This window comes from Ambystoma mexicanum, chromosome 2p, assembly GCF_040938575.1.
Source record: "Ambystoma mexicanum isolate Mex_15411 chromosome 2p, UKY_AmexF1_1, whole genome shotgun sequence".
NCBI classification, from domain to species: domain Eukaryota; kingdom Metazoa; phylum Chordata; class Amphibia; order Caudata; family Ambystomatidae; genus Ambystoma; species Ambystoma mexicanum.
The window spans coordinates 970,562,596-970,590,090 of NC_090923.1; the positions used below are offsets into that span (position 1 = coordinate 970,562,596).

Below are 27,495 nucleotides of genomic sequence, written 5' to 3' on the forward strand. Positions count from 1 at the left end.
AGCGGTTTTTACACATGTACATATGCAAAGAAACATAAGCAGATGAAGTATTTTTAAGGCGAGACTGGATGAGCCAAGAAGCCAAGGCCGTATCAGGCTGGGGTGATCAGACATTGGATACAAATCGTGTGAATTAATAAAGCTCCTGTTCAGGAGGCATGAACAAAACTGGGAAGACGTCAGAGGTCTATTAGGAAATAGTGTTTTTAATACACTAGAGCTCGATTTTGCAGCCTACAGTCACGTGGAAGGATGAAGTTGGACGAACACGATGGTCACACCTACACATGAGGGCAGTGTGTGCCTTCACTCCGCTGAATTCTCCAGAGCAAAGAACACTCCCAAGGACACGTTCAAAGCCCCAATTGACAGCAGACCACTGAGGTGATGATGGATGATTATGCTAATTGGTGGGAAGCTATGGTTGAAGACTAGCTCACCACCACCTAGAAGCCCAGTCTGCGTGCTGCTAGACGTAGGTAGAAAAGTACTGACGGAGGTTAGAGTGCCAAACAATGGTAGGGGACCACATGATTAAGGGTCCTATGGTTGTGTCCTTTACATAGACTGTTGGATGACTAGTTTTTTCGGTCATAGGAGTGCACTTTTGCATGTACTCTCCAAGGCCCGGAACCAGCTGTTTGCAAGGGCTACCGGCTAGCCAAACAGCTGGAACTCTTTGTGGGCATCATTGAGGCTCTGCTGGGACTTTGAAAATCTGCTGGGCTGTCCTCCAACAGGTGACCAGCCTGCAGTACGACTGCAATTCAGCCAACGAGCTGCTGCGTGCCCTGTGACACTGTGAGGGGTCAATGCAAAAAGTGCATCCATGAAGATCTCAGTGAGGGTCTCTCCTTCATTGATAAACCAAACCTGGGTGTCCTACCTACAGTCTGAAGTCTTAAGAGGAACCTCTAGACGACCGGTGGTGAAACGTTGAACCGCCAACCCTGCACGACGACTACAATTGTGATCCTCGTTTCCCTCAGTTATTTACTATCATCTTGGATCATTCCTAACTTTGTATGGGTTCGGGGGCCTGAGATCCATTATCTCTTGAACTGCCCCTCTCTCTGTCCATTGGGTTTGCATTGTGTGTAAAGTCCTTCTTACTGTATTGTTATCCAGGGCTGTTCCAGGACTGTGGTGTCCGGGTCAGTAAGATCCCCAGGAGTGGTAGTTACTTCGAATGGATTGTGTCCTCCCACGTATTCCTCATCTTAAATATATCCTTACCTTCAGCTTGCTGCTTTGGAATTTTTTTTCTTCTTTCCACCAGAGGGCGCTCCTCTCGAGGTTGCGGCGTCGATGTCCCTCGGCGGCATCCGTCGAGCACCAACGTCATCCACCTAAATAGCCTTGAGCGCGCCCGTTGGCTTCAGTTCTGTTTTTCTGTTAGCTTTGCTTCGGATCGTTTACAAAAGGTGCTTCAATCTTTCGTGAAAAGAAAGCTATGTCGTCTTCGAACCCTTCCACACCGAAGACGGGATTTGAAAAATATCTGAAATGTGGAAAGAAAATGTCTTTGACCGATCCACATAAGAACTGTCTTTGGTGCCTCGGTTCCGACCACCGAATTGAAGACTGTGGTTCGTGTCAGTCGATGACCCATAAGGCCTTGAAAGAGCGTAGAGGTAAACCGGCAATGGGAGAGGGTTCATCGAAGTCTACTTCCAAAGAGAAAGACTCGGCCGAGTCTTTGAAAAAATATCGTAAAAAACATAGGTCGAGAAGTAGATCGAGTCGTCTTCTTCGTCATCCAAAAAGACAAAAAAAAGACGTCATCGATCTCCCTCGTCTTCCTCGACAGCTTCGGTGGCGGTGATAGCATGCCCATCAAAGCATGACTCCCTGACTCCCCGAGTAAATGGGAAGCCTTTCGAGTTTCCATGCTAAAAACTTTTGAGAATGCGGCCCAACCCCCTCAAAAAAGGCTAAAGACCATGCCCCTGCTCCTCTGTCATGAAAACGTGACAGAGGAAGGTCCAAAAGAAGAAAATCTGATACAAATAATAACTTCGAAAGCTCCTTCGACAGTTCCCACAACTCCCTCGTTGATTACATCGAGGTCATCGAAGGTTCCCTCGACATCGAAAGCTGTGGTTACGGCATCAGCGCCATCAACGTTTACATCGACGCCCAAGCCTTTAATAAGGGAAAAACCCACATTACCAGAAAAGGTTTTTCAACCTGAGTAGACATGATTTTTTTTAGGACCATGTCATCCATCTATGAGGGAGAATCCTCGGAAGAGGAAGAAGTCACCTCTGCTGGTGTTAAATTTGGCACAAGATCTGTCCCAGAGGAATTAATTGATCCTCAGTCAAGAATTCAAGATTTACAAGAATGTCTACAAACGGCAAGTGGTCTGGACACTTCTCCAGAGTACGAATTTGATAAACCAGACCCATCAGAGCAGGCTGATGCGGGTTACAGAAAACTTATGAATAGAGTTAAGGAATTTATGGGGTGGGGCAGAAGTTCACCAGTCTGTCAGGGTGATGACATGACTGATATACTATCAGGAACACCTCAGCAAGACCCCATTCTCCCATTTCACATTGCCTTGTAGAGAAGGGTTAATTCTGCATGGGAACACCCTAAAGCTATCCCGGCAGTGAATAAAACATTTGTGTCAAAATATAGACCCTGCAATTCAGATCCAGAATATCTGAGCAAACACCGAACTTCATAAAGTCTGGTAGTACAAGCGTCAACTTCCACAAGAAATGCTGCATATCCTACAATCCCTCCAGACAGGGACGATAAAAAGGTGGATGCATGGTCTAGGAAGATTTTTACATCAGGGAGTATGGCTTTGAAGTCTAATAATGTAACCTGTACCTTAGCAAGGTTCACATATACCCTGTGGGACTGCATGTCAGCGGCAGCTGAACACATCCCAAAAGGTGAAGAGCGTGATGGCTTTCTGGCCATTATAAGGGATGGAAAGGAGGCTTCGGGAGAATGCCTTCAATCAGGTTTGGACACAGCTGACAGTATCAGTAGGCCCATGGCAACTAGCACGGTGCTACATAGATTTGCGTGGCTAAGAAAGTCTGGTTTTGCTCCGGATGTGCAATCCAGGCTTCTTAATAGGCCTTTTGACGGCTCGAGGTTGTTTGGCAGCAAGGCGGATGAAAGTTTGGAAGCTGCAGATCTCCAAAGCGGCAGCAACATCTCTGTGCCGCTATAAGACAGCCTCAGCAATTCCCCTACACAGGCTCATCTTCCTGGAGGGGTCTTCCTTTTCGTTATTATTCCTCAATTGGAAGAGGACAGGACAGTCGGAGAGGTCAAAGAAAATTTCCTCGGGGGCGTGGAAAAGGTGCTAGATCTGCCCCAGCAGCGGCATCTGTTCCTTCAGCCGCTGCTGCAGCTGCCGCAAAACCACTCTGAGGTTTTGACCCACAAGACCCCGGTGGGAGGCAGGATCTCACAGCATCTAGAAGAATGGCGGGGCATTACTTCAGATGCTTGGGCACTGGAAACAGTATCCCAAGGTTGCTGCCTTCCTTTTCTAAAGAAACCTCAGTCACCCCCCGGGATACAACTCTGCCAAACATCCGGATCCGCTCCTGTTGCAGGAAGGTCTTATCCCTGCTACAGAAAGGTGCAATAGAACATGTACCTGTAGCGGAGAGGAACATGGGTTGGTATTCCCCATAGTTCCTTATCCCAAAGAAGGACGGAGAACTGAGACCCATTTTGGATTTGAGAAACTTGAACAAGTTCCTAAGGAAGGACAAGTTCAATATGGTCACACTTTATCAGATCCTTCAGGCTCTCCAACTCCAGGATTGGCTGGTATCATTGGACCTTCAGGATGCTTACTTTTATGTGCCAATCCATCTCAAACACAGAAAGTACCTAAGGTTTGCGATTGGCAATTCTCACTATATGTTTCGAGTTCTGCCATTCGGGTTGACCTCCGCCCCAAGAGTTTTCACCAAGTTGATGGCGGTGATGGCAGCGAATCTCAGGAGAGGGGAGATTCATGTCTACCACTATCTGGACGATTGGATGATCAGATCATGTTCACCAAAGCAAGCCCAGGATCATCTGTCCAAGACTTACCATTTCCTTCACAAACTAGGGTTTTCTCTGAATTTAAAAAAGTCAACCATGATACCATCACAGAAACTCCAGTTTATGGGAGCAATCCTGGATACTTGCTCGGGCAAAGCATCGCCTCCCGAAGAGGGAGCTTACCATATTCTGCAGATGGTAGCGAAATTCCGGAATGCCCAGTATCTTCTGGCTTTCGATTTTCTCAGGTTGCTCGGTCTGATGGCATCCTGTATTTTTCTGGTGCCAGATTGAGAATGAGATCCCTTCAATGGGCTCTCAGATCTCCATGGTCCCAATTCTCAGGGGAAATGTCAGATTTGTTGCAGGTTCCAGCCAAAGTAGCACAGGATCTACAATGGTGGGCTGGCAGACGAAATATCCTCAGAGGGGAATCTTTTTGGCAACCATGGCCGGAGATAACAGTAGTAACGGACGCCTCAATCACGGGGTTGGGAGCCCATACCAACGATCTGACAATCAGCGTTCCTTGCTCTTCATCGGTGTCCAAACTACACATCAACCTTTTGGAGTTGAGGGCAATCAGACTAGCGCTGAGGGCCTTCCTGCCCTCTGTACGGGGAAAGAACTTTCTGATAATGACGGACAACACAGTGGCCATGTACTACCTCAACAAGAGAAGAGTGGGGGTCGCTACCACTGTGCAGAGTGGCGATGCAACTCTGGTTCTGGGCAATACAAGAAGGGATCTCTCGGTTGGCAATTCATCTAGTCGGAGAGCAAAACACAGCAGCGGACGCTCTGAGCAGGCAGCAGTCTCCCACGAGTGGGAGATGGCTCAGGAAGTCATTCAAGAGATCTTCGCCCTTTGGGGAACCCCTCAAGTGGATCTGTTTGCGACTGGTACCAACCGGAAGTGTGAGCTGTACTGCTCAAGGGAATTTCTCCCGAGAGGAGCTCTAGGGGACGCGTTTGTGGTGGACTGGGAGTTTGCACTACTGTATGCATTCCCTCCAGTCCCTGTGATCCCTCAAGTAATCAGGAGGTTGAGAAAGTTCAGGAAACCCATGATCCTTACTGCCCCGGTTTGGGCCAGGAGAACATGGTACCCAGTCCTTCTGGACCTGTCCATCTGCCCTCCAATACATCTTCCAAGAAGAGAGGATCTTCTCTCGCGAGTGGAAGGTCATGTTCTCCATCCAGAGGTCAACACACTCAACCTTCACGCATGGTTTCTGAGAGGTTGAGATATAAGGATTGGGATCTTCCGGATGACGTGATGGAGATTTTGCTTTCGGCCAGAAGGCCAGCAACCAAATCTCTGTATCGGTGTCGTTGGAACAAGTTCAGGAACTGGTGCAGAGAAAAGAATGTGGATCCATTTCAATGCAATATCCCCACAATTTTATCTTTTCTGTTACATTTACCTAATCTGGGGCTCCAGGTTGGTACGATAAAGGGATTCTTAGCAGCGCTATCCATTTTTAAGCGCTTTTCAGAAGAAGAATCTTACTTCAAGATGCCCTTAATAATTCAATTCTTAAAAGGTTTAAAACAATACCTTTAGTGGCATTGATGGGGTAAGTGAGTTGCAGGCGCTTTCTAGCGGTCCTCCTCACACTATCTTTGTAAGACTTAGTTTAACCTTCTTTTTTGCCAAAAATTGTTTCGAATTTTCATCTGTCACAGAAAATAACTTTACCTACTTTTTACCCTCCTCCTCATGCAAGCAAAGAAGAGGAGCGGCTACATAGACTAGATCCCAGAATTTCACAATTGGCAAAAGTACATCAGCGTGATCAACTTTTCGTGGGGTACACTGGACGCAAACTGGGACTTGCCGTAACTAAACAAACATTATCTAGATGGATAATTTTGGCTATAACAGAATGTTATAGATTGGCTGGGAAAGAACCACCTGATGGACTGAGAGCTCATTCAACCAGGGGCATGGCAACTTCAACAGCTTTAAAAAGGGGTGTCCATGTACAAGATATTTGTGCAGCAGCCACATGGTCATCCATGCATACCTTTCTAAAACATTATTATGCTCTGGACTCGACTTCTTCTCAAGGAAGTTTGTTTGCTAAATCTATACTCCATTCTGTACACGATTAGAAAAAATTCTGTACTCCCACCTCCGAGACAAAACTGCTTTGGGAGTCTATCTAAGTTGAGGAATACGTGGGAGGACACAATCCATTCGAAGAACAAGTTACTTACCAACTGTAACGTTCTTTTGATTGGATGTTCCTCCCACGTATTCCTAATCGACCCTCCAAACCAACCCCACAGTACAGTTTACGTGAATTACACTCTGAATTCTTTTAAGGCTTGGGTCAAAAGAGGCACGCCATTAATTAAAATCCATGGACTGTAATATATGAAAAAACAGAACTGAAGCCACCCGGCACGCACAAGGGTTTTATACGGTGGGTGATGTCTGTGCTCGATGGATGCCGCCGATGGACATTGACGCTGCAACCTCGAGAGGAGCGCCCTCTGGTGGAAAGAAGAAAAAAAAAATCTGAAGCAGCAAGCTGAAGGTAAGGATGTATCTTAAGTATCTAAGATGAGGAATACATCAGAGGAACATCCAATCGAAGGAACGTTACAGTTGGTAATTAACTTGTTCTTCTCTTGTAACAGGAATGGAGTTAAGACCCACAAGTCCATAGTTCATTTTGCTGCATTTGCCCTACACTAACTGAACTTTAGTACTTTACCTGCACTAGCTTAGAGGGTTGTCCTGGCTATTCGCATCTTTCCTCAGGAACCGTTTGGGACGCATAAGAGATTACCAGATGTTAGGTAAGATTTTCATAGAAATGGTAAATCTTCCTGACCTGGGTCAACCCCAGAACTTTTTGCTTTACTAATGGATTATTTTTCCTTCAACCTCTGTGAGTGGGATCCTTTTTTCCACAACCACAGAATCTTTCTCTTTTTATGGGTGCCGTTTTCTGGACTCTCTATAGTGTGTTTTTATTAGTTATCCCCTTTAACAACTTTTTGGCAGAAAGTGCTGTTTGTTGCTGGGTTGCCCTAGGGGCTCCCCTTTTAACTACTCTCTGGCTAACCCTGAGAGAACTACAGTTCCCAAGGGTAGAAAGGATCTTTGGATCGATTTTAAATTTTATTTTGTGAAACCAGCCCACCCCACCTTATGTGGAGTGCTGGGGAGATACAGTTTGTGTGACAGGGGATACATTGTTACAAATCTGTTACAGGGACAGGCTTACCTCCAATGGCTGGTGGCAGTAATCCCTTGTATGTATTTGGTGCACCTTTACCGTGTTGCCTTCACAGCTGCAGTAAAGGCAACACCTAAGGGTGCTCATTTTACCAAAATGGCCCGTCTTGTTTTTTGCGCCATTTTAGTATTTCTTGTCCTTTCTTGTTCCTGCCCTTGACATGCAGGGTGGGAAATTCCTTTGTGATTCTCGTGTTCGGCAGGAGTCCCCTGGACTCCCCATCCAAGCTCCAGTCTATCGGTGAAGGCAAGAAGCGAGGGAGGAGTGCAAAACTCTGCAGCCCTTTGGCTTCCTCATTACCCGAATGGGGACAAATCCCAGTGGGGGGCTGGCTGTCCTGATTGGACAATCAGACTGCCCCTTGTTGTAAAATGTAGGAGAGAATGCAGAGGTTGTGCTGTAGTTCCTGATAAATACTGTAAACCCGGAAGCTGAAGGCAAGTCGACCACTGGAACCGAAATCAAAGAGGATGATGAAGGTAAAGCAGCTGAAACGATTTCCAGTGACCGGAGAGCCTGCTGTGTAACCGGAGCAAGCTGTAGCCCTTCCTTCCAATCGACCTGGGGACTCCGACAACGATGACCTTGACCCAGAGCCTGGTGAGACCCACTAGACTCAAGAAGACCTGTATTTTGAGCCATCCCACACGTTGCTGCGACCTTGCGGGCTGCAATACCCTGGGACCTCAAGCCATTGTGCAGTGCAAACGCTTCCGAATTGCGAATCTCGCTGAAACTTCGTGGGCATCCAGGTGGATCTCCAGAGAGACGAATCGAGTCTGAAAAGTCCCCTCACCAGAGTGCTGGGCCTTTGTAACAACGAGAATCCGACTGCGATATTCTGTCTTCTGTGCTCCTGTAAAAGGCACCAAATCCACAGAACCTCATCCAGCCGCAAAGAAAACATTGCCTAGAGCTTTCGCTGTTGATCCCTACTGCAAAGTCCCTTCCAAGGTCCTTTTTTCAGCCACCATGACAAGGAATCCACTGACCGGGTATTCGGCTGCAGATCCTGAAGTCCTCCTGCTGCAAAATCTTCTTCAATGCTGAGGTACTGTGTTGGCTTGGGTATGTACTTACCTTAAGTCTCTTGGGATTCCTGTGTAGCTGTGGGGTGTTTTCTGTGATGGGGAGGCCTCTCATCCAGCACGCCCAGTCCCACTGCTAGAATCCTGCTAGAGTTTCTTCTGTGAAGCCCATGAACCCTCTTCTAACTCTAGGAGTACTCACCTGTTTGCCCAGTCTTCCTCCAGAACTCTGACTTTTGCTACTTAAAAACCTATTCTGACACTGTCTGTTGTACACTAGATCCCAGTGACCCCCCCCCCTTTCTGCCACTGAACACTCATGCTCCAAAAATAAGGGAAGTACTTTTAAGGGATTGGGCCTTGTGCCTAGAAAAGAAAATAAGTGTTTAAAAGTTACTCACTTGAAAAAGAGTTGGTTGGTAACTAACTCTAAGAGTGAACAGTTACAAAAGTTCTTACTTACCTTGGATGGGTGATGCACTATTTTCAAAAGTATGGTTAACATCTTTCTTTCCTTAGACACCGTTTTGCCTTTCTAACAGAAAGTAGATGTGAAGGTATATTACTCACCTGTGATTTGGTTGTGCCACTTCACAAAAGTGATGTATTGGTTTCACCAGATTATTCCTGCTAGGATAATTGGATGAGTGTTCCCCAACTGGGTTTTGCTTCCCCTGACTTGCTGTTAGCCTGTCCAGAATAAGTCTGCATTAGATCTTCGCTACATATAAAAACTCATTGATTAAGTGTAACATTGGGTTTTGCTCTCCCTGTGCGATCTAAAGAAGTGCATCAGCTCCATAGACAGTGTTCAAATCGACTTTGGATGTCCTGGCCCCCTGCAGACTCTTCTAACACATTGACTTTGATTCTAACTGTCCCTCATAGGTAGTACATGAGTTTAACTTGTATTACTGTGAAAGATCTAACCTAGACTTCATTGGGAGATTGAAAACATATATGGGGTTTACTTACCCGGAGTTGGCTGTGTGGCATCCAAAACTAAGTTACAAGAGTTACTGCTTACCTGTGTTTCACTGATCTAAAAAGCACTGGTTATTGAATATTGCATCCTTCGGTTTTACTCACCTAGTATAACTGTGTGTTATCACAAAAGTAGTTATAGGTTTTTACTGCACCTAGAATAAGTGTTCCACTATTCACAAAACCTATACTGCGCAGTTGACTGATTATGTGATTTGTTGCCGAGCGTCACAGTACATCTGGTAGGGTCTACTGCCCTGGAATTACTGAATGTAAATGTGAAAGTAACTATTGGTTTTTCTCCCCAAGAATAGGTGTGACCTATACTGAATGTGTATGAAAAGGTTTTAAGTATTCCAAATAAGATTTATGCTTTAGTCTGTGAACTTTCAAGCATAGTGTTGTGTTTTGATAATTGTGATTACATATAATATGTGATAGTACTTAACTACCCATAGATTTAGCTGGGCCTACTTGCATTTAAATAAACATTTTTTTTTTTACAATGCATAGTGTTTCAGTGTTTCTTCGGACCATTTGTATTACAATTTTATTTGTACTGATTCTACAGCCCTCTCTGCGCTACCATGAACTTGGGTGGTACAGCCTTATACTAAGAGTGGAGTCTTGTACCGCCTCAGTTGAATGGTTTTACTAAGTCCTTGGACTTGTCCTAAAACCAGAGACTTGGTATAAGTTAGGCCTGGGATTCTGAAGTTCTGGTCTAAAGAGCTGAATGTCTTAATCATAAGGCCTATGTATATTCTCTCTACTTTAATGAATGCATGTATTGTGTAAATAATTGCTTAGAATCTTAGCAGTGTGTATCCCATAGTTATGCTATTTGATATTTGTATAGCGCCTACTGCCATTGCTATGGCTTTAATGCGCTTTGGGTTGGTAGGCCCTACGATGACTGTAGTTTGTGCAAACATGAAAATAAAAGGTGCATTACATTACATGCCAAAAGTAATTAGAATTAGCTGAATATTCAATGACAAGCATAGCTGACTAGTTTAAAACATTATACAAATCATGTAGAGCATGTTGTTCAGGCGACCGTATGTCAATGGCTGTGACAGCTGAACCGCATTTTTTGTGGAACTCTGCTTTATTATATGGGTTGCAGCGCAACTTGGGGGGGACTGAGTATTATAGTCTATCAACCTGTAGAAGAAATGACTGTGCTATACTCTACTCGCAGAACACATGTGTTAATGATAATTCTCAGAAATGTGCTAATTCCCGCCACGTTAGAGACCCCCAGACACTTTGCTGGGTTTTGAGGACTTGATTTTTTTTAACCTTTAGAGAGTGAGACCCTTTTTCCCCACTCTCTCGTATATTTTAATGTGATTTTGAACTCTGTCTTTCTTTTGGTTGTGGAGTCTGACAAACTTCATAGGCATCATCTTTTACATTGGGGTCACACAGCACCAGGGAAGTATTTCAGATTTCCCAAAGGTTTAAATACCTTCTCTGGGATAAACTACCGTTTTCCAGAGCAGTAAAGTGAAATTGACTTTACTTCCATTTGCAACTTTCTAGACACAGCTCACCCTATCTTAAAATAGGGTACTGGAGGGGTTACCTGGTATCCCCTTTGTCTAGCTTCTCATGTAACAAAATGTTTACGTTACCCTTTCCTCACTGAATGGCTGGTGGCAGTGGTTTTGTTTTAACTACTGTGGTGTACATTTACTGTGAGCTGCATTCGCAGCTGCACTAAAGCACCCAAGGGTGCCATTTTTGTCAAAATGGGCCGGTCTTCTTTTTTAGCCATTTCTTTGTGGAAAGGTCCTTCTTGAGATTTACTCTGCACACCAAACCAGGTTTGGTCCCATTGTTTGCTTTGTCTTTGGTGGGATTCACGTGTGAAGCACGCCTCTGGCTCCAGGGTGTCTAGGGTAGGCAGGAAGTGAGGGAGGTGCCCGAAACTCCCTGTGCCTAGTCTCCTAGGAGACCGAAATGCACTCTGTGGTGATTGGCCGGCTGTCTGTCCGCCAAGGACAGCCACCCTACTGGGTGACTGACAGCTGGGCTGGAATGAATGGGAGAGAACTGAATAAAAGGCGAGGCTTTTGGCATGGAAGGCATAGTCGACCACTGTTGCTGCTGGAAACGGTATAACCAGTGAGAGGAACACCAGATTGTGTGCGTTGCTTTTAAGTTGGCCAAGAGCTCCTCCGGACTCCCAGGAAGCAGGACTGACCGAGCCTGAGCCCCCTCAGCAGAGTGCAGGACCCCAGAAGCAAGGAAAGTCCATCTCGACAGCCAGGAACCGTGGTGTTGCTATTTGCAGTAGTCGCAAGGAACTGAAATACAGAAGTGCCACTTGTGGGAAAGATTGCCGGTTGCGAGCGGTGACTGTCCCATTGCAGTGCAGGCGTCCCCAGAAGTCGTCCCTCTTGTCCCCACGACTGAGGCCCAGGAACAGAGAGATCTGCAGAGCTGCACAGGAACAGAAGTCATCTGCCGCACTTCTTCAATACAAAGGTACTGTAAAGATGCTTGCATCTTCTACTACTCACTAGTCTAAACAGCTTGTGGCCCTACATTTGATTCTTCTTTTCTTCAAAAACTTCTAAAACATTGTGCAAAGACTTTTCCACTTACCTACCAAATGTCCTTCATCCTATGTAAGACTTTGGGCCATTGACTTTGGCTTAGCCTGTTGTACTGAATGACTCTTAGTGGATCCAAAAGTATTTGCCTGCTTAAGGATATTTGAGGTCTCTTGGTGTTCTAATAACCTTTTCCTTTTACCAACTTCTAATGGTATTCTTAATGCACACAGTAAGATATTAATATCCCCAGCACTCTAGTTATTGAAGTCACTTGAGGGTGTAGGTTGTCTGTGGGCCATCCAAAAGGGACTTTACTGATTTAGAAACTAAGAGTGTACAGTATTGGAGTGTATTTGGGTTACTTTTTATATTGCTCCCTTCTGAAGAGGGCTTATTCGAGGGGATTGGGTCCTCCGACGTATTCCATATCTGTGACAGGTAATGTCCACAGCTGTGCTGCTTTGGAAAATCTTTGGCGTCTGCGTCGATGCGCCGTCCCCGAGGACCTCCTCCTCCTCCGACGGCCGACATCACCCGATGTGATAAGTAGGACGCACGACCCCCATAGCCTCAGTTCCGTTTTTTCCGCTTCGTGAATCTCGGTAAGCCTCGACTTGTTGGAGTTTGCTGTTTTCAATTCTCGGTTCGTTGAACCTGTTTGGTTTGTTGTGAAGACCTGTTTGTGGCAATGTCTTTCTCATCTTCAACCTCGCGTCCAGGCTTCAAGAACTGCGGGGGACTGTGGGTCCAAGATGTCGGTCACGGACTCGCACAACGCCTGCCTCTGGTGCCTCGGGGAGGCCCACGATACGGACGACTGTGTCGACTGCCAGTCGCTCACGGCAAAGGCCTTGCGGGAACGCAAGAAGAAGCGGTCGGTAGGCCGGGTGTCTAAGCCCCGGAAGTCGAGGTCTGCGGGGCTTTCGATAGATGACTCGAGGGGGGACTCTCCGCGTCATCGTCGGCAGTCCGGTGGGTCTCCTTCCAGGAGTCGGTCTCGCCTCTCCTCCGCCTCTTCGAGGCATTCCAGGAAGCGCCGGCATAGGTTGCCTTCCCCGTCCTCTTCCGAGGACTCCGCCTGTTGGTGGGTCGCTTATCCCTCCATGCAAGCGACACCGGAGGAATGGGCTTCCTTCGGGAAGCAGATGCTAGCGATTCTGGAATCGCAGGGCACCGGTCCGTCTGCGCCTCCGAATGGGGTAGGTCGGCACCGGTCGAGAGACACCGCTCGTACACCTTTGGGCTCGAGTGGTCGGCACGGCTCGCGGGAGAGGTCCCGCTCGGACAAGGGTAGCTGTGCCAGGTCCCGGTCATCGACGCGCTCGAGACCGTGTGATCCTGTGCTGTCTTCGAAGAAGACATCGACGCTTGTGGCGCCGTCAAGGATTTCCCTCGAGGCTCCGCCTCCGAGGGGGTCGTCAACGCCGTCGGCGCCTAGGTTGTCGAGAGACACGCTCGGAGCTCCGGCTTCGAAGACTGTGTCGCTGGCGGCGCTGAAGTCGACGCCGATTCGCTCGACGTCAAAGCCTTTTCTGTCGACACCGGCTCCGACTCGTACGGCGCACTAAACGCCTTTTGAGGCGGTGGTGTCAGAGGGGCCATTTCAGAGGGTGATGAAGGCTCTGATGGCGGCCTGGTTCCGGTTACGGTTCCAGATGAGCTTATCTCGGGCCATAGCCAGTTTGATGACCTGAGTCAGTCACTGCATGATGCCAGTGGACTGGACACCTCTCCGGAGGTGGAGTTTTGTCGGCCGGAGCCTGGCACTTATGCTGATTCTTCATATCGGCGCCTTATGTCTCGGGTTACCGAGTACTTGGGTTGGTCAGCTCCCCCAGGGGAGTTCATTCAGGATGATCTCACGGACATCCTTGATCTCGGTCCACCCACTGTCTTTTCATATGGCTCTGCAGAGAAGGGTGGTGGCGGCTTGGACTGCTCCGGAGAGTCTCCCGGCAGTGGGCAAGTCTTTTTCGCGAAAATACCGTCCAGCCAGTAGCGACTCCTACTACTTGTCTCAGCACCCCACCCGGAGAGTTTGGTGGTGCAGGCGGCTACGGCCCCGGCAAAGCAGGTGTCGTATCCTACCATCCCTCCGGATAGGGACGACAAACGTTTTGACGGCTGGGCGAAGAAAGTGTTTTCTTTAGGGGTATGGCGCTTCAGGCAGCCAACTCCATATGTGCCTTGTCTCGTTTCACACACACTCTGTGGAACTGTGTTGCATTAGCGGCTGATCATATTCCCGAAGGGGACGAACGGGATGGTTTCCTTGCTATGGTTCAGGATGGCAAGGATGCCATGTGTGAGGCCGTTCAGTCGGGTTTGGACTTGGCGGATTGTGTCAGCCGGTCCATGGCGGCGAGAACCGTAATGCGCAGGTTTACGTTGTTGTGGAAGTCTGGGTTCCCTCCTGATGTGCAGTCCCGGCTCCTCAACATGCCTTTTGACGGTGAACACCTTTTTGGCAGCAAGGCTGACGAGAGCCTTGAGAGGTTGCAGACCTCCAAAGCTGCAGCAAAGTCGTTGGGGCTGCAGTTCGCCAACCTCCGACCTTTTCGTCCTAGGGGACAGCAATGGAGGGGAGGTTCCTTTCGCTATTACTCGTCCTTCAGTAAAGCGAGGGGAGCTAGCAGTCAGAGGCCTTTGTAAGAGTGCCAGAGGTGGGAACAAAGGTACTTGAGGTGCCAAGGCCGCTTGGGCAGTTGCCTCGTTGCCCTCAGGCAACGCCGCAGCCACTCAGTCATGAGGCCAGGTCCCATGGTTCGCCGGTTGGGGGAAGGCTGGCGCAGCATCTTGTAGAGTGGCGAGCCATTACTTCAGATGTGTGGGTTCTGGAGATCATAGCCCACGGCTACTGTCTTCCTTTTCGGCACAGGCCTCGCGACAATCCACCGGGGAACCTCTTTGCAGAGTGCGGATCCGCTCCTTGCGCAGGAAATTCAAGCCCTGCTGGAGAAAGGCACCATAGAACTGGTGCCTGTAGCGGAGAGGAACATGGGATGGTATTCCCCTTATTTTTTGATTTCGAAGAAAGACGGGGGATTGAGACCCATCATGGACTTACGCGGTTTGAACAAACGCCTCAGGAAGGACAAGTTAAAGATGGTGACTCTTTCTCAAGTCCTCCAGGCCCTTCAACTTCAGGACTGGTTGGTGTCTCTCGACCTCCAGGATGCTTGCTTCCATGTGCCGATCCATCCCAAGCACAAGAAGTACCTGAGGTTCGCGGTTGGCGACTCGCACTTTCAGTTTCGGGTCCTGCCGTTCGGATTGACCTCCGCCCTGAGGGTTTTCACCAAGCTCATGGTGGTGGTGGCAGCGCATCTCAGGAAAGGGGGATTCACGTCTACCCCTACCTGGACGATTGGTTTATCAGGGGGAGCTCTCCCGAGCAAGTCCTGGATCATCTGTCCGTCACCTGCCACTCCCTTCACAGGCTGGGCTTCTCCCTCAATTTAAAGAAGTTCCATTTGACACCAACGCAGCGGCTCCAGTGCATCGGAGCAGTGCTCGACACGGCGCTGGGGCAGTGTTTTCCACCTCAGGTGAGGGTTCTTCACATTCAGATGGTGCACAAGTTTCAGCTTGCCCAGAATCTCCCAGCGTCCGAATTCTTGTGACTGCTCGGCCTCATGGCATCCTGCATTCTTCTGGTGCCAGAGGCTCATCTGCGGATGAGATCTTTGCAGTGGGCACTCAAGACGCAATGGTCGCAGTCCTCCGGCAGGATGTCGGACCCTGTTCAGGTGCTGCCCTCGGTAGCTCGGGACCTTCAGTGGTGGGCCATCGAGGGCAATCTGATGAAGGGGGCCCCATTTTGGCTGCCCTGGCCGGAGGTGACGATCGTGACGGACGCATCCCTCACGGAATGGGGAGCCCATGCCAACGAGTTGACAGTCAGCAGTCGTGGGTCTCAGTCGGAGTCCAGACTCCATATCAATCTGTTGGAGCTGAGGGCCGTCAGGCTAGCCCTGAAGGCTTTTCTGCCGTTTGTGCGCAGAGAGAGTGTCCTGATTCTAACGGACAACACGGTGGCCATGCACTACCTCAACAAAAAGGGGGGGTGCAGGATCACTTCCGCTGTGCATGGAGGCGATGCAGCTCGAATTCTGGGCCATCCAGCAGGAAGTTTCGATCTCGGCTGTTCATCTGGTCGGAGACGCTCTGAGCAGGCAGAGCTCTCTCACGAGTGGGAGCTGACTCAGGAGATTCTCCTGGAGAGCTTCGCCCTTTGCGGGACCCCTCAAGTGGATCTCTTCGCCTCCAGTGTCAAACGGAAGTGTGAAAGGTTTTGCTCGCTGGAATTTCCTCCAAAAGGAGCCTTAGGAGACGCGTTTGTGGTGGAGTGGTCATTCCCACTGCTGTACGCATTTCCTCCAGTCCCCGTCATCCCGCAAGTGCTACGGAGGTTCGGTTCCCGGATGATCCTCATTGCTCCGGCATGGGCCCGGAGGACGTGGTACCCGGACCTTCTAGACTTGTCCATCTGCCGTCCACGTCGTCTTCCCTACCGAGATGATCTGCTCTCACGGGAGGGGGGGGTCAGGTTCTCCATCCAGTGGTCAGATCCCTCAATCTACCCGCTTGGCTTCTGAAAGGTTGTGGTATAAGGATTGGGACCTCCCTGAAGACGTGATGGAGGTGTTGCTTTTGGCCAGGCGGCCGGCAACAAAGTCTCTGTACCGTTGCCGTTGGAGAAAGTTCTGCGACTGGTGCAGAGTTCAGAATGTGGATCCTTTTGAATGTGACATTCCCATGGTTCTGTCTTTTTTGCTTTCTTTGGCCCACAGGGGCTTGCAAGTGGGGACCATTAAAGGTTACCTGGCGGCGCTGTCCATATTTAAGCGCTCGTCTGAAGAGTGTTCTTATTTTAAGATTCCTTTAATGTCGCATTTTTTGAAAGGGCTCACTAATGTGTTCCCTCCGTCACCTTTTTTGGTGCAATGTTGGAATATTTGAACCTTGTTCTTAAGTTTCTTATGGGTGCTCCGTTTGAGCCTTTACATTCTTGCCCTTTGAGGCTGGTGACTCTGAAAACTGTGTTTTTGGTTGCGGTTACTTCCGCTCGCAGAGTGAGTGAGTTACAGGCACTTTCAGTTAAGCCACCCTTCACTGTTTCATAAGGACAGGGTTGTCCTTAGAGTTCGTCCTCCTTTTCTTCCGAAGGTGGTTTTGGAATTTCATTTGAGCCAGAAGGTGTGTTCTTCCGGCTTTCTATCCCCCTCCACATCCTGGTAAGGAAGAGGAGAGGCTCCATAGGCTTGATCCTCAGAGAGCATTGAGCTTTTATATTTCGCGCATGTCCCGGGTCAGAGTGGACGATCAACTTTTCATTGGTTACGCTGGAAAGCGTTTTGGAAAAGCTGTGACGAAACAGACTTTGTCTCGTTGGATTGTTTTAGCTATCTCCGAGTGTTACCGCTTGGTGGGTAAGGACCCTCCGGCTGGCTTGCGGGCCCATTCTACCAGAGGAGTGGCTGCGTCTACTGCCCTGCAGAGGGGAGTTCCTATTCATCACATCTGTGATGCAGCCATGCAGTTCTCTATTCCGCAATTTGATTGGGCATGTTAAATTTGTATTCTAAATTATTTCCCACCTCCTTGCTTGGTACTGGGAGTCTGTCATATGGAATCCGTCAGAGGACCCAATCCCCTCGAAGAACAAGTTACTTTCTTACCTGGTAACGTTCTTTCGATGGGATGGTCCGACGACGTATTCCATATCGCTCCCTCCCTGCCTTCCCCGCTGCAGAATTTATTTTGCGATTGCAGCTTGCGTTCCGCAAGGCCTTCTGTCTGACTGGCAGAAAACTGGTGGCACACGTTCTGGGGAAAAAACTATAGCACAGCTGTGGACATTACCTTTCATAGATATGGAATATGTCATCGGACCATCCCATCGAAAGAAGTTACCAGGTAAGAAAGTAACTTGTTCTTCTAACTGACTGATAAAAAAATTAATAATTGTTTATTCAAGAAACCTTGTGCGTAACAGTTTATTTGAATACTTGTCACTGTGAATCTGTAACTCCCCTACAGCTCACATTGACCCCTCTTGAGATCGGCCTGGCTGCTCAACACGCTACCAAAACTGTGTAGTACACGCTTTTACCAAAGGTTGGGTTTCCTATACCAGTAGTCAAAGTTGTGTGTAGTGCACCCAAAGGGTACTGCATACAAACTTTGCCTAACACTGAATAACAGGCAGTCACATGCAGATTAACATGTACAATTGTCAGATATGTCAAAGATGCTTTCATCGTGTGTCTTTTGTATGTACCATCAGGTTATTGGTAAATGCCTATTCCTTTGTTTCTAGTTTCTTCTATCATGTAAAAAGTTCAAACTTTGTATTTTATAGGGACTGCCAATGTTATTTTTTAATTGCAGGTCTGAGATTCAATGCCTCGTTTTGCATGTAAATGAGTTCCTGCAGTAATTAAAATTAGACGGGTGTGCCATAGCTCCTGTTCCTTGCACTGACGTCTTGTTAAAAACAAGTACTAACATTGGCAAAAGTGTTGGCTTTTGTATAGGTATTATTTAATGCTAGTGGTCTTGTATAGTGCCCTTCTGCCGCTATTGGTGGCCTCACTGCACTTGGCTACGTAAGGAAAACGGTGTGAGGTTCATTAGTAGTGCTGTGGGAAAGGCAAATGCAAAATATTTGATGTTGATTGGGGCCGCTTGTAGGGCCAATCTACTTTCTATGGGTTTGTTGGAGAAACTTGTGAGTATGTTATCCATAAGGAAGAATCTGATACACTACCACACTTTAGGTCTGGTTAGCTGCTGGTGTAGGAGTGTGCGATGGGGATAAAGAGCAGAGCTTGGTTGTGGATTGGTTGGTGTGTGTGGGGTTTGTGTGAGTAATTATGTAATTTATATTTGTATAGTGCCTACTGCCATTGTTTTAGAGCCCATTTCTCCTTAGCTCTGTCTAGCAGCTTGGCCAACGCTATGTACGAGTGTAAAATCCCTCAAATGCAGTTGTGAATAACCTTACCCCTAGGTTGGTATTTTCAAGTCCTACCTCAGGCAGTGACTTTGAAAAACCCTACTAACCCTGAATGAGAAAGGTGATTAGGAGAGTGAAAGGATGGTGACTGAGAGGAGGGTGAAGAGAGAGTAGGTGGGAGAAGAGAGTAGGACAGAGTAGTGGGAGGAGAGTGGACGCTAGTACTTTGGAAAGAAGGGATGAGAGTAGCATTAGAGTTAAGAATATTAGAACAAGAGAGCGAGATGTCGAGAAGGGGGAGAATGGAAAGAACATCACAGCAAAGTACAAGATTGTGAGAGGTTAAGTCTGAGTGAGTGGAAGGCACCACCTCTTGTGGGACCCTTGGTTAGGATCCACATAGAGGACCCCAAAGGGAGTCAGAGAGGATGAGGCGGTTATCTTTAGGCCCTCATCACTAGTTAGCCAGACTTTAGACTGTAAAGGTTACCCATCTCTAGTAATCAGCTTGGGATTCAGGGATGTCTGGGCTAGAGTGGAGGGAGGGAGTGGAGGTTGACCCAGGGTAGAGATGGCAGAGAGAACAGTCTTTGAGAGTTTGTGTGCTCTTGAGACCATCTGTGACACCTAACACTATTGTGGGTAGAGGTCTGTGGAGGTGCATGACATCATTGCACTGTATTAGATCAGTTAGAGTATTCATCCTGAAGGCAGGTCATGATTTAAGTTATTAATGTATTGTTCATTGATAAGAGAGCATAGGGATATAATATTACAGCGGAATTGTATTTTGTTAATTAAGCACTGCACATTCAATTTGTGTTTCCCACAGTGACCGCATCACTCTGCGCCAGGGGCAGGTGGACAAGCTGTATGCAAGCCTAAAGGACCTCGCTGAGGAGCGGCGGGGCAAGCTGCAGGAGCACCAACGCCTCTGCCAGTTGAAGCGTGATGTCGATGACTTGGAGCAGTGGATTTCCGAGCGAGAGGTTGTGGCTGCATCGCATGAGCTGGGCCAGGACTACGAACATGTTACGGTGAGATTGCTTAGGGGACTACATGTGATGCAAAAATCTCTGCTTTAAACCTACCTAATGTGGCAAGGGAGGGAAGACCGTGATGTGTTGATGATAGCCATAGGCCGTTCATGGTGAGATAGATATTGGGAAAAGACAGAGAGCCTGACGTCTGCCACTCTGCCTCTCAAGGACATATACACTGTCCATTTCCCGTTAGGATTTACAGTACCTTGCGCTTACATAAATGGGACTGTATGAATCCATCTGCAATTCAGCAAGCAAAGAAAGCTCCAGTTGTATTTTGAAGAGTCCCTTTCTGTTCCCCCCCCCCTTATTTCTGCACCCCTTTCTTGACATGGCAGTTAAACCAGGGCTCTGTTAATTATGGGGTCGCTTTTAATTGTCTGTTTTGTTACTTCTATTAAATCGAGATTTTCTGACATTTCATAGCAGTACATATACTTGCAGAGCACATAACTAAATATAGTGCTGGGGTGGGTACCGAGCGCGACACCACACAACGCCGATCCCGGCCGAGACCAGCTATTCAGTCATTCTGGAACCCGGCTTGGGCCACCAGTCACTGGCACCACACAGCAATCCTGCTGCCACCGGACTACTGCCTTGATAAAGACCCAGGTCAAAACGCGCGTCGGCTGTTTTTCTATAACACCCAATAGGCACAAAATCAATTATTGATATTATCTTTTGTTGCTATCACCAATAAAACCAACCGCATGTGATTAAAGGACTGGACATTTACTACATGAACCTTTTTCACAATTGAACAAAGCCAGTGCCCACTGCTAAACAAAGGTTTGTCTCCCCGCCCCCCCCAAGCTCAGGGCTGAAAAATAGTCTGCTTTGAATATCATTTAAAGATCAATGTATGTTCTTTAAATATAGTACTACATAGTGTTGTATGTTATGTTTAGCTAGGGAGACATTTACTTTTTCCTTTCAAACTTTGTAAAATCTGTGAATGAAGTGTGGCTCTGCTGGTGTACAAAACACAACTTTGGATACAACCGATTTATAGGTAAAATGAGAAAGCTTGTAGCGAAGTGTGTGAGAGAGCAAGAGGTTTTGTAATGGTGTTTTGGTCATCGTAATGCTTACCAAATATTTAAAAATAAGGGTGCATTATAATGGACGTGTCGCTCTGTTCTGGTGCACAAGGCTAAGTCCTATGTGTACACATCAAAGATGTGGGACACAATTTAGCGATGAGTTAAAGTAGCATGGAAACATGGCTTGGCTCTGATACATGAGACCCTAACATCGAGTGTAAGATATGGCAGTGTATGTGAAGTTTCTTGCATTTAGCTAGTGCAGGCAACAACCTTAAGCATGTACGAATACATTTGAAGTAGAAAAAAACATTAACACATAAAGGAAGAGTGTCTGGGAAAGGGGAAGTAGAGAGGAATTCTGTGTTCAATGTTTTTTGTGTGTGTTAACCATTTTCTAGTTTTGTTTCTTACTTGAGCCTTTTGAATGAGAACAAATAGTGGGAGATGTGGGCTGATTATTTGAAAACACTTTGACAGTACATCTACAGTGTAAACAGTTCAAACATTGGTAAATAAAGTGAAGTCAGAATATCTGAGCCACTAAAGAGAAATGTTCCCAATTTAGAGGTCCAGGCCTTCAGTTTGGAGCTGGGTTCAGAGATATGTATTGTGATGTGCTGAAGTGGAAGGTTCCAATTCAAAAACAAACTCTTTGTCTACAGTTGTGAGCCGGACCGCACCATTACAGACTGACAGGGGCCTCTAATTGTTATCACATTTTGTTTTGTGCAGTAGCAGGGTTATTTTGAAGATTTATATCTGAATGTTGATGTTTTTAATATTGTGATTTGATAAGGGTGGTGGTGGCTTATTTATCTCAAGTCACTCCTGGCATTAGAGCCACATGCACTGTTCCAAATTCCCCATCAGCACTGTTCTAGAATCTTTATGGGCCTAGCTCTTGCAGCAGGACCTTGTCACCATAGCAAAGAAGCCCTTGGATTTCCCTTTTCTGGGGATGTGTTGAGAAAAGGGGGTGGGGGGGGGCATGTTTTAAGCTGCTTCCGCCAGCAAGACCCTACACCTTGTGCCTGTATTTAGCCAAGACATGCTGTTACTTTCCCTTCTGTATGGCATCATTTTTGGACATTGGGGAATTGGTACCCTCTTGAGTTTTGGTGCCCAAATTGGACCCATCGATCTGCCGATCTCTGCCAATGTTTGCCCTGAAGGAAGGTAAGTGCAGAACTCTACAGGCTGCACTACCGAATAGCACAAAATGACCAGCTAAGAGGAGGCCTCAGGGAAACTTTAGCTTTTCATTATATCATAAATGAGCCCTTCTTTCAGACGAGCTGCACTGAAGTCAAGGTTTGTGACCTCCCCTGTTGGCTGTTTTTGACTAAGGAATTCTCTGGTGGGCCTCTGGTAGTGTTTGTTGCCCGAGTCGCTGACTTCAGGTACCCAAATCTAGGGATTGCGCTGACCTGAATTGCTGGGATTTGTTTCATACTCTCAGTATCAAAATATTTGGATTGGGTGTAGGTCCTCATCAGCCAGTACCACAAGGAGACTGAAAGGGGCCTTATACTCGGCCCTCCACCAGACAGAAAAAAGACTTAGGAATTCTCCAATTAATTTGCCTTGTGAGATGCTGAACCACTCACATCTGTTGGTCCTAGCAAAGCTAGCCCAAACATTCCTCTTTACCTAGGAGAAGGCTTCCTTGCAGAGAAGAGAAGTGTCCACTGTGGAATTTTTTGATAACTGTGCTAATTGGATTACAATCAATCAATTACTTTAAGATCTCATCACCTGTATCTTACCTGCTGTCAAAGTTCTACCAAGAACCTTTGTTTTGTGCCTGGAGTCCTGTTTTGTGGTACGAAGACTCTTCTACTTCAAGGTGCTGTGTGGTCATTTCCATGTGCTCAGAGCTCTGCAGCCCACAAACCCTCCCACACCCTTATGCTCCGCTCACCAGATGATTTTGGCAGCGTCTACAGTAATGCTTTGGTTTTTGCTGCATATCGGACACTTTAATCAGCAGCAGGTTATGTCTCTACAAATGAACTCACCCTGCCACCTCCCCCAAATGTAATAAAGTTCACCTGTGCCCAGTTGATCGTGCTGTAGAAGCAAATATGGATTCTCTTGGTAATGGCAAGGAAACCAAGATTGAAACCCAGAGACCCAAGTTGCCTGGTCTTCAACCACTGTTCTTCAAGTCTGTGTCAAATTTCTTGGAAGCACTCGCCTCTCGTGTCTCTGTGACTCCTCATCTATTAATGACGCCTCCTGTGTGCCCAGGACCAAGTAGTCCTTCAACTACAGTTACATTCATGCCACTTGTGGCTGTGGACTCTGAAGAAGAAATTCTGGATGATGATGTGAAGGACATTCCTTCTGCTTCAAAGCGCTTCCTCCGGGTGATAAGCAATGCTGTTGGGTTACTTAACCTCGACGATACTCAGACTTCTCAAACTTTGCATTTATCATCACCTCAATCCGAGCACTCTCCTCCTAAGCCTTTGCTTGACTTGGATGTCTCAGTCCTTGAGCTGGCTTTTGAAACATGGAAAAACCCTTCCTCTGGGCCAATAATATCTGAGAGTTTAAACCGCAAATACAGTCTGACAGACAATTCTTCTGTATGTTTTACCTCCCGGATGTTGGCTGAAACCTCCCAACCAGTCTTCGCTAGAAGCCCTGCTTGTATCCATGGTGCTTCCCCAAACATAGAATCAAGTGCCTGGTACATGGCTGGGCAATCCATCTATGATTCTGGTGGTGGTCTGCTCCGTCAAGCTAACATAGCAGCTATTATCTCTAAGTACCATCGCCTTCTTTGGAGTGAAGTGGACGAGTTCATCTCCATGCTTCAGGAGCCGTACAAGCAGCAACTGAAAAGCCTTCAGCTGGAGGCGATAAATGCGGCTGATGAAGCAGTGCAGGTGGCCTTTGACCTTGCGGATTCCAGTGGGCGAGTGATGGCCTCAGGAATCTCACTTCAGCGGCACAGCTTGCTGTGTTCCTCTGACTTAGCTGAAGAGGTTCAGCTCAAAATTCGCGACTTGCCATTTGATGGCATCCATGTGTTTAGTCCGGTTACAAACGATGTCCTGGGACAACTCACAATAAGCAAGTCTGGAGACAGTTCACAATTGAACTATGTGCATGGCCCAGCCTTTCTTGGTCCTGAGCCAGCACAGAGAAGCCTTTTGTCCAGGACAAGAGACACATTTTCTTTCAAGAGGAAACTCACAGACTTTACACAGTATTTTCAGTCCAGGCAAAAGATTAATGATGACATCTCAGAATATGCAGTTAATACTAACCCATGAGATTTTGTGTGGGTCTGGTTGCCAAACGCACAGTAACATTTCAATTCCATGGCACCAGGCTAGAACCTCCTTTCTCTACGTTGTCCCATAATCTCATTTCTCACAAGTTCCTTAATATCCCCTAATAATAATAGTTCAGTTACTTTCACCTGCTCCTCCACTGCTAGCCACAATTTGCTTAACATCTTATCAACATCTAGTCGGGGGTGGGACGGTAGATCTCAATCGTAATATAAAAAGGCCCTTTGCATCAAAATATTGATTATCACGGATGTTCTTTGGGGATCCAAAGATATTAAAAACAATGCTGTTGATTGTTTTGGGAAATAGTGTATGCCACATCCCTAGCTGCTAGATTTGTCTTTCGTTTTAATCTGCAGAGCGGTATGTGCTTTCCTGTTACATGGATGAGAAGCTCCAAACCTGGTTTTAAAGAGACTGTTTACCCTGACGTTTCCTTGCCTGTTGGTCTTGTTTTGCAGCTCTTTCCCCTGAAAATATAGGCCCTTTGAATAACTGAGTGATCCCCGAGATTGATTGGTGGTGTGAACTGCAAGGTGTTTCCTGCTGTGCCTCTCTCCTGCACAGGGCAACAATTGCCCAAAGCATTCTTAAGCCACGTTCTTGTTGTGCAATCGGAACACCTGCATTATGAGTGGCACCTCCCGATCAAACTGTGCTTTCCAGCCACACTGCCTGAATCCGCCTTGCCTTTCCATAGTTCTGAACTTTACCTGGCTGTGGTTGGGTGTCTGTTCACTTTCTAATATATATTTCTTGTACACAAACAAGTATTCCTTCCATCTCCTGCTTAAGTTGACACTTTAAGCCAACTAAGTATGGAAAGGGTCTCCTGAGATGCACGAAATATAGTAGACAGTCTGTCCTTACAAGCTCATCATTCAATATTGTGGGTCCTGAACTTGGAGTCGAAAGCGGCGAACCAGATGAAGCATTCACGAGGATATGTGATGTAAGTAGCTGCTTTGTACATGCTCTGAAAATATGCTTGGTTTCTTGTTTGTTCGCCTAGAGTTAAACAGACCAGCAGAAGTGCCTAAGCAATGTGTACGCACCCACCCAATCACTTTCCACACCCTTTGAAAGCTCTGTCAAAAGAGAAGAGGAGTAGATGGGAGTAAATCGTGATTGCTATTTGTGTAAATCAAACGAAATGATCCATACCATTTGTTAAAAAACTGTGACTTGTTGCTGGTCTCCTCAGAACCCAGATGCATGTGGGCCTTCTCATCGAAATAGTAATTATGCAGTAAACTAACGGAGGTATAGCTCATTAAGGGCTTTAAAGCTGCATTGCCATAATTTAGGAAGTCCCAGAAGTGAATTATTGTAGCACATAGAACATATTTAGGAGGATGCACTTTAAAACGGGACACGTGGTGTAAGGTGGGGAAAGAAGAGAACATATCCACTTTCAAAATGAACCAATTCCCAAGGGTTTCTTGCTGAAATTAAATGCTGCCTCACAGTAGCCGTCTATTATGTGAACATGTTTTCTGCAAATGGGTATATTTATTCACGTAGGTCACAGTGGCTGGCAGGCATCCATTAACTTTTCTATTCGTGAGGGTTAATTGGTGTGCACTTATATTATGAAATAGCCACTGTGAGATATGTGATAAGGTTAATAGGCTTTTATACTGCAACACATCACTGCCCTAGCAGTCTCAGAGTGCCTAGGATGATCTGGGGAGTGAGGTACTGTGACCCCGCCACGGGAATCCTGATAATCTGCTGGGGGAAACAAAATGAGCCAAGGGAAGATAATATGATGGGAAAGCAGGAAATAGATGCTGCAAACACAGAAGGAGGAATGCTGCGGTGAAAGAAAGCATGGGTGCATGCGAGTCCTGTTAAGTAGGCCATACTTCTGCAAAAAAAGGGAGGAGGCTGAAATGTCAGTGTTTTGATGTTTGGGTTAGTTTTTCCAAGGCAGATTTTGGAGAATTGTGAGTTAGTACGTAATGTAATTAAGATGGATTTTCAGAATCGGCCCTGTGTACAGGTTCTGAGAGACCACCCTCTTCTGGTGAACAGGGACAGTCACCAACTTCTAGCCAAATTGTATCAAGGTAGTGTGACTTAGTAATGTTTAGACTTTGGGCCTCATCAGGAGTTGGGCGGAGCGGTAACGCCATTACAGCTCATTACCACTGCCCAATCCCAAGTTTGAGGAAGTCTTGGAGCATACACCTCCAGCCCAGAGCTGTGGGTGCATGCACAGACTTTCCACCCATTTCCGGCGCAAATAGCGCTGAGGTAATTGTGCCGAAAATGACCCATTGAGTCCTTTGGACTCAAAATAAATGGGACTTGCACTGTCCCTGCAACTTGTAATCCCAGCTAATGGCGCTGGGCCAAGTTGCAGTAACACTAATTGCGTTGGGCGGTATCCGGCCAGATTTACCGCCAGGTTACACCGCCCAGCTCGTGACTTAGTATGTGAGTGGTGAAGGGTTCAGTTAAGCACACAGAGTAAATGTAACCAAAAAGCCATTAAAGAAAAAGTTATGATACAAAATATCCTACACCACTTCACTAGGGTGATGTGTGCAATTGTAACGTTACAAGAAATTCAGTAAGGGAGACCTAGAATTACGGATTGATCAGTTTCCCCATAAGACTTAGCAAAGTGAAGTAAAGCAGAAGGCTTTACTTAGTCAGGTCAGGAGTGAAAATAAATGGTATCCCATAAAAGTATATGGGAGGAATTGGCAAAAAGAAAATATTTCCTAACACCACCATGTAGAAATTATTGCCCGGGACCCAAACGGGTCTCATGAAACCAGTAGTTAAGGCATCACAGATCGTGATCAGGGGACCCAATACAACAATACCACCCATTTAGCCAGTGGTTGCATCGCCAGTGATGCTGGTTTCACATGTATGCATGGTTCACTACCGTAGGCCTAACACGTGCCATCCGTGTAGTCACTGAATCACTCATGGTGACTCATGGTCAAGGAGTCTTGCAGAAAGGTAGAAGTGGTGGAAGTGTAACCTCTGCAGGGGGGAGAGGAGTAGGCAGGCGCATAGTGCAACCCATGTCATAGTGTCGCAGCTGGGGCCGGTTGGCAGTCAAGTGGTGGAACAGTTAAGTCAGACGCCCTGTTAGGTAGAATTCTCAGAAATGTGCTAATTCCCTTCTACCTTAGAGACCCCCTAGCACTTTCTGCTGGACTTTAGGACTTTTAATTTCTAACCTGGAGAGAGAGACCTTTCATCCACTCTCTCATGCAGTTTTCTGTGATTTGGACTCTGTTGCTTTTGACTTT

The 27,495-nt window shown here is 46.9% G+C and overlaps 1 protein-coding gene across 3 annotated transcripts in view; it reads left to right on the forward strand.

Moving 5' to 3' along the window:
• The window catches only part of SPTBN2 (spectrin beta, non-erythrocytic 2), a 1,293,574-nt gene that overhangs the window by 904,255 nt on the left and 361,824 nt on the right, over positions 1-27,495 (forward strand). For all 3 annotated transcript variants that reach the window (XM_069644771.1, XM_069644772.1, XM_069644773.1), the window contains one exon: positions 19,656-19,860. In XM_069644771.1, coding sequence (XP_069500872.1) covers positions 19,656-19,860 — 205 coding nt within the window. The remainder of the gene's footprint in view (positions 1-19,655; positions 19,861-27,495) is intronic.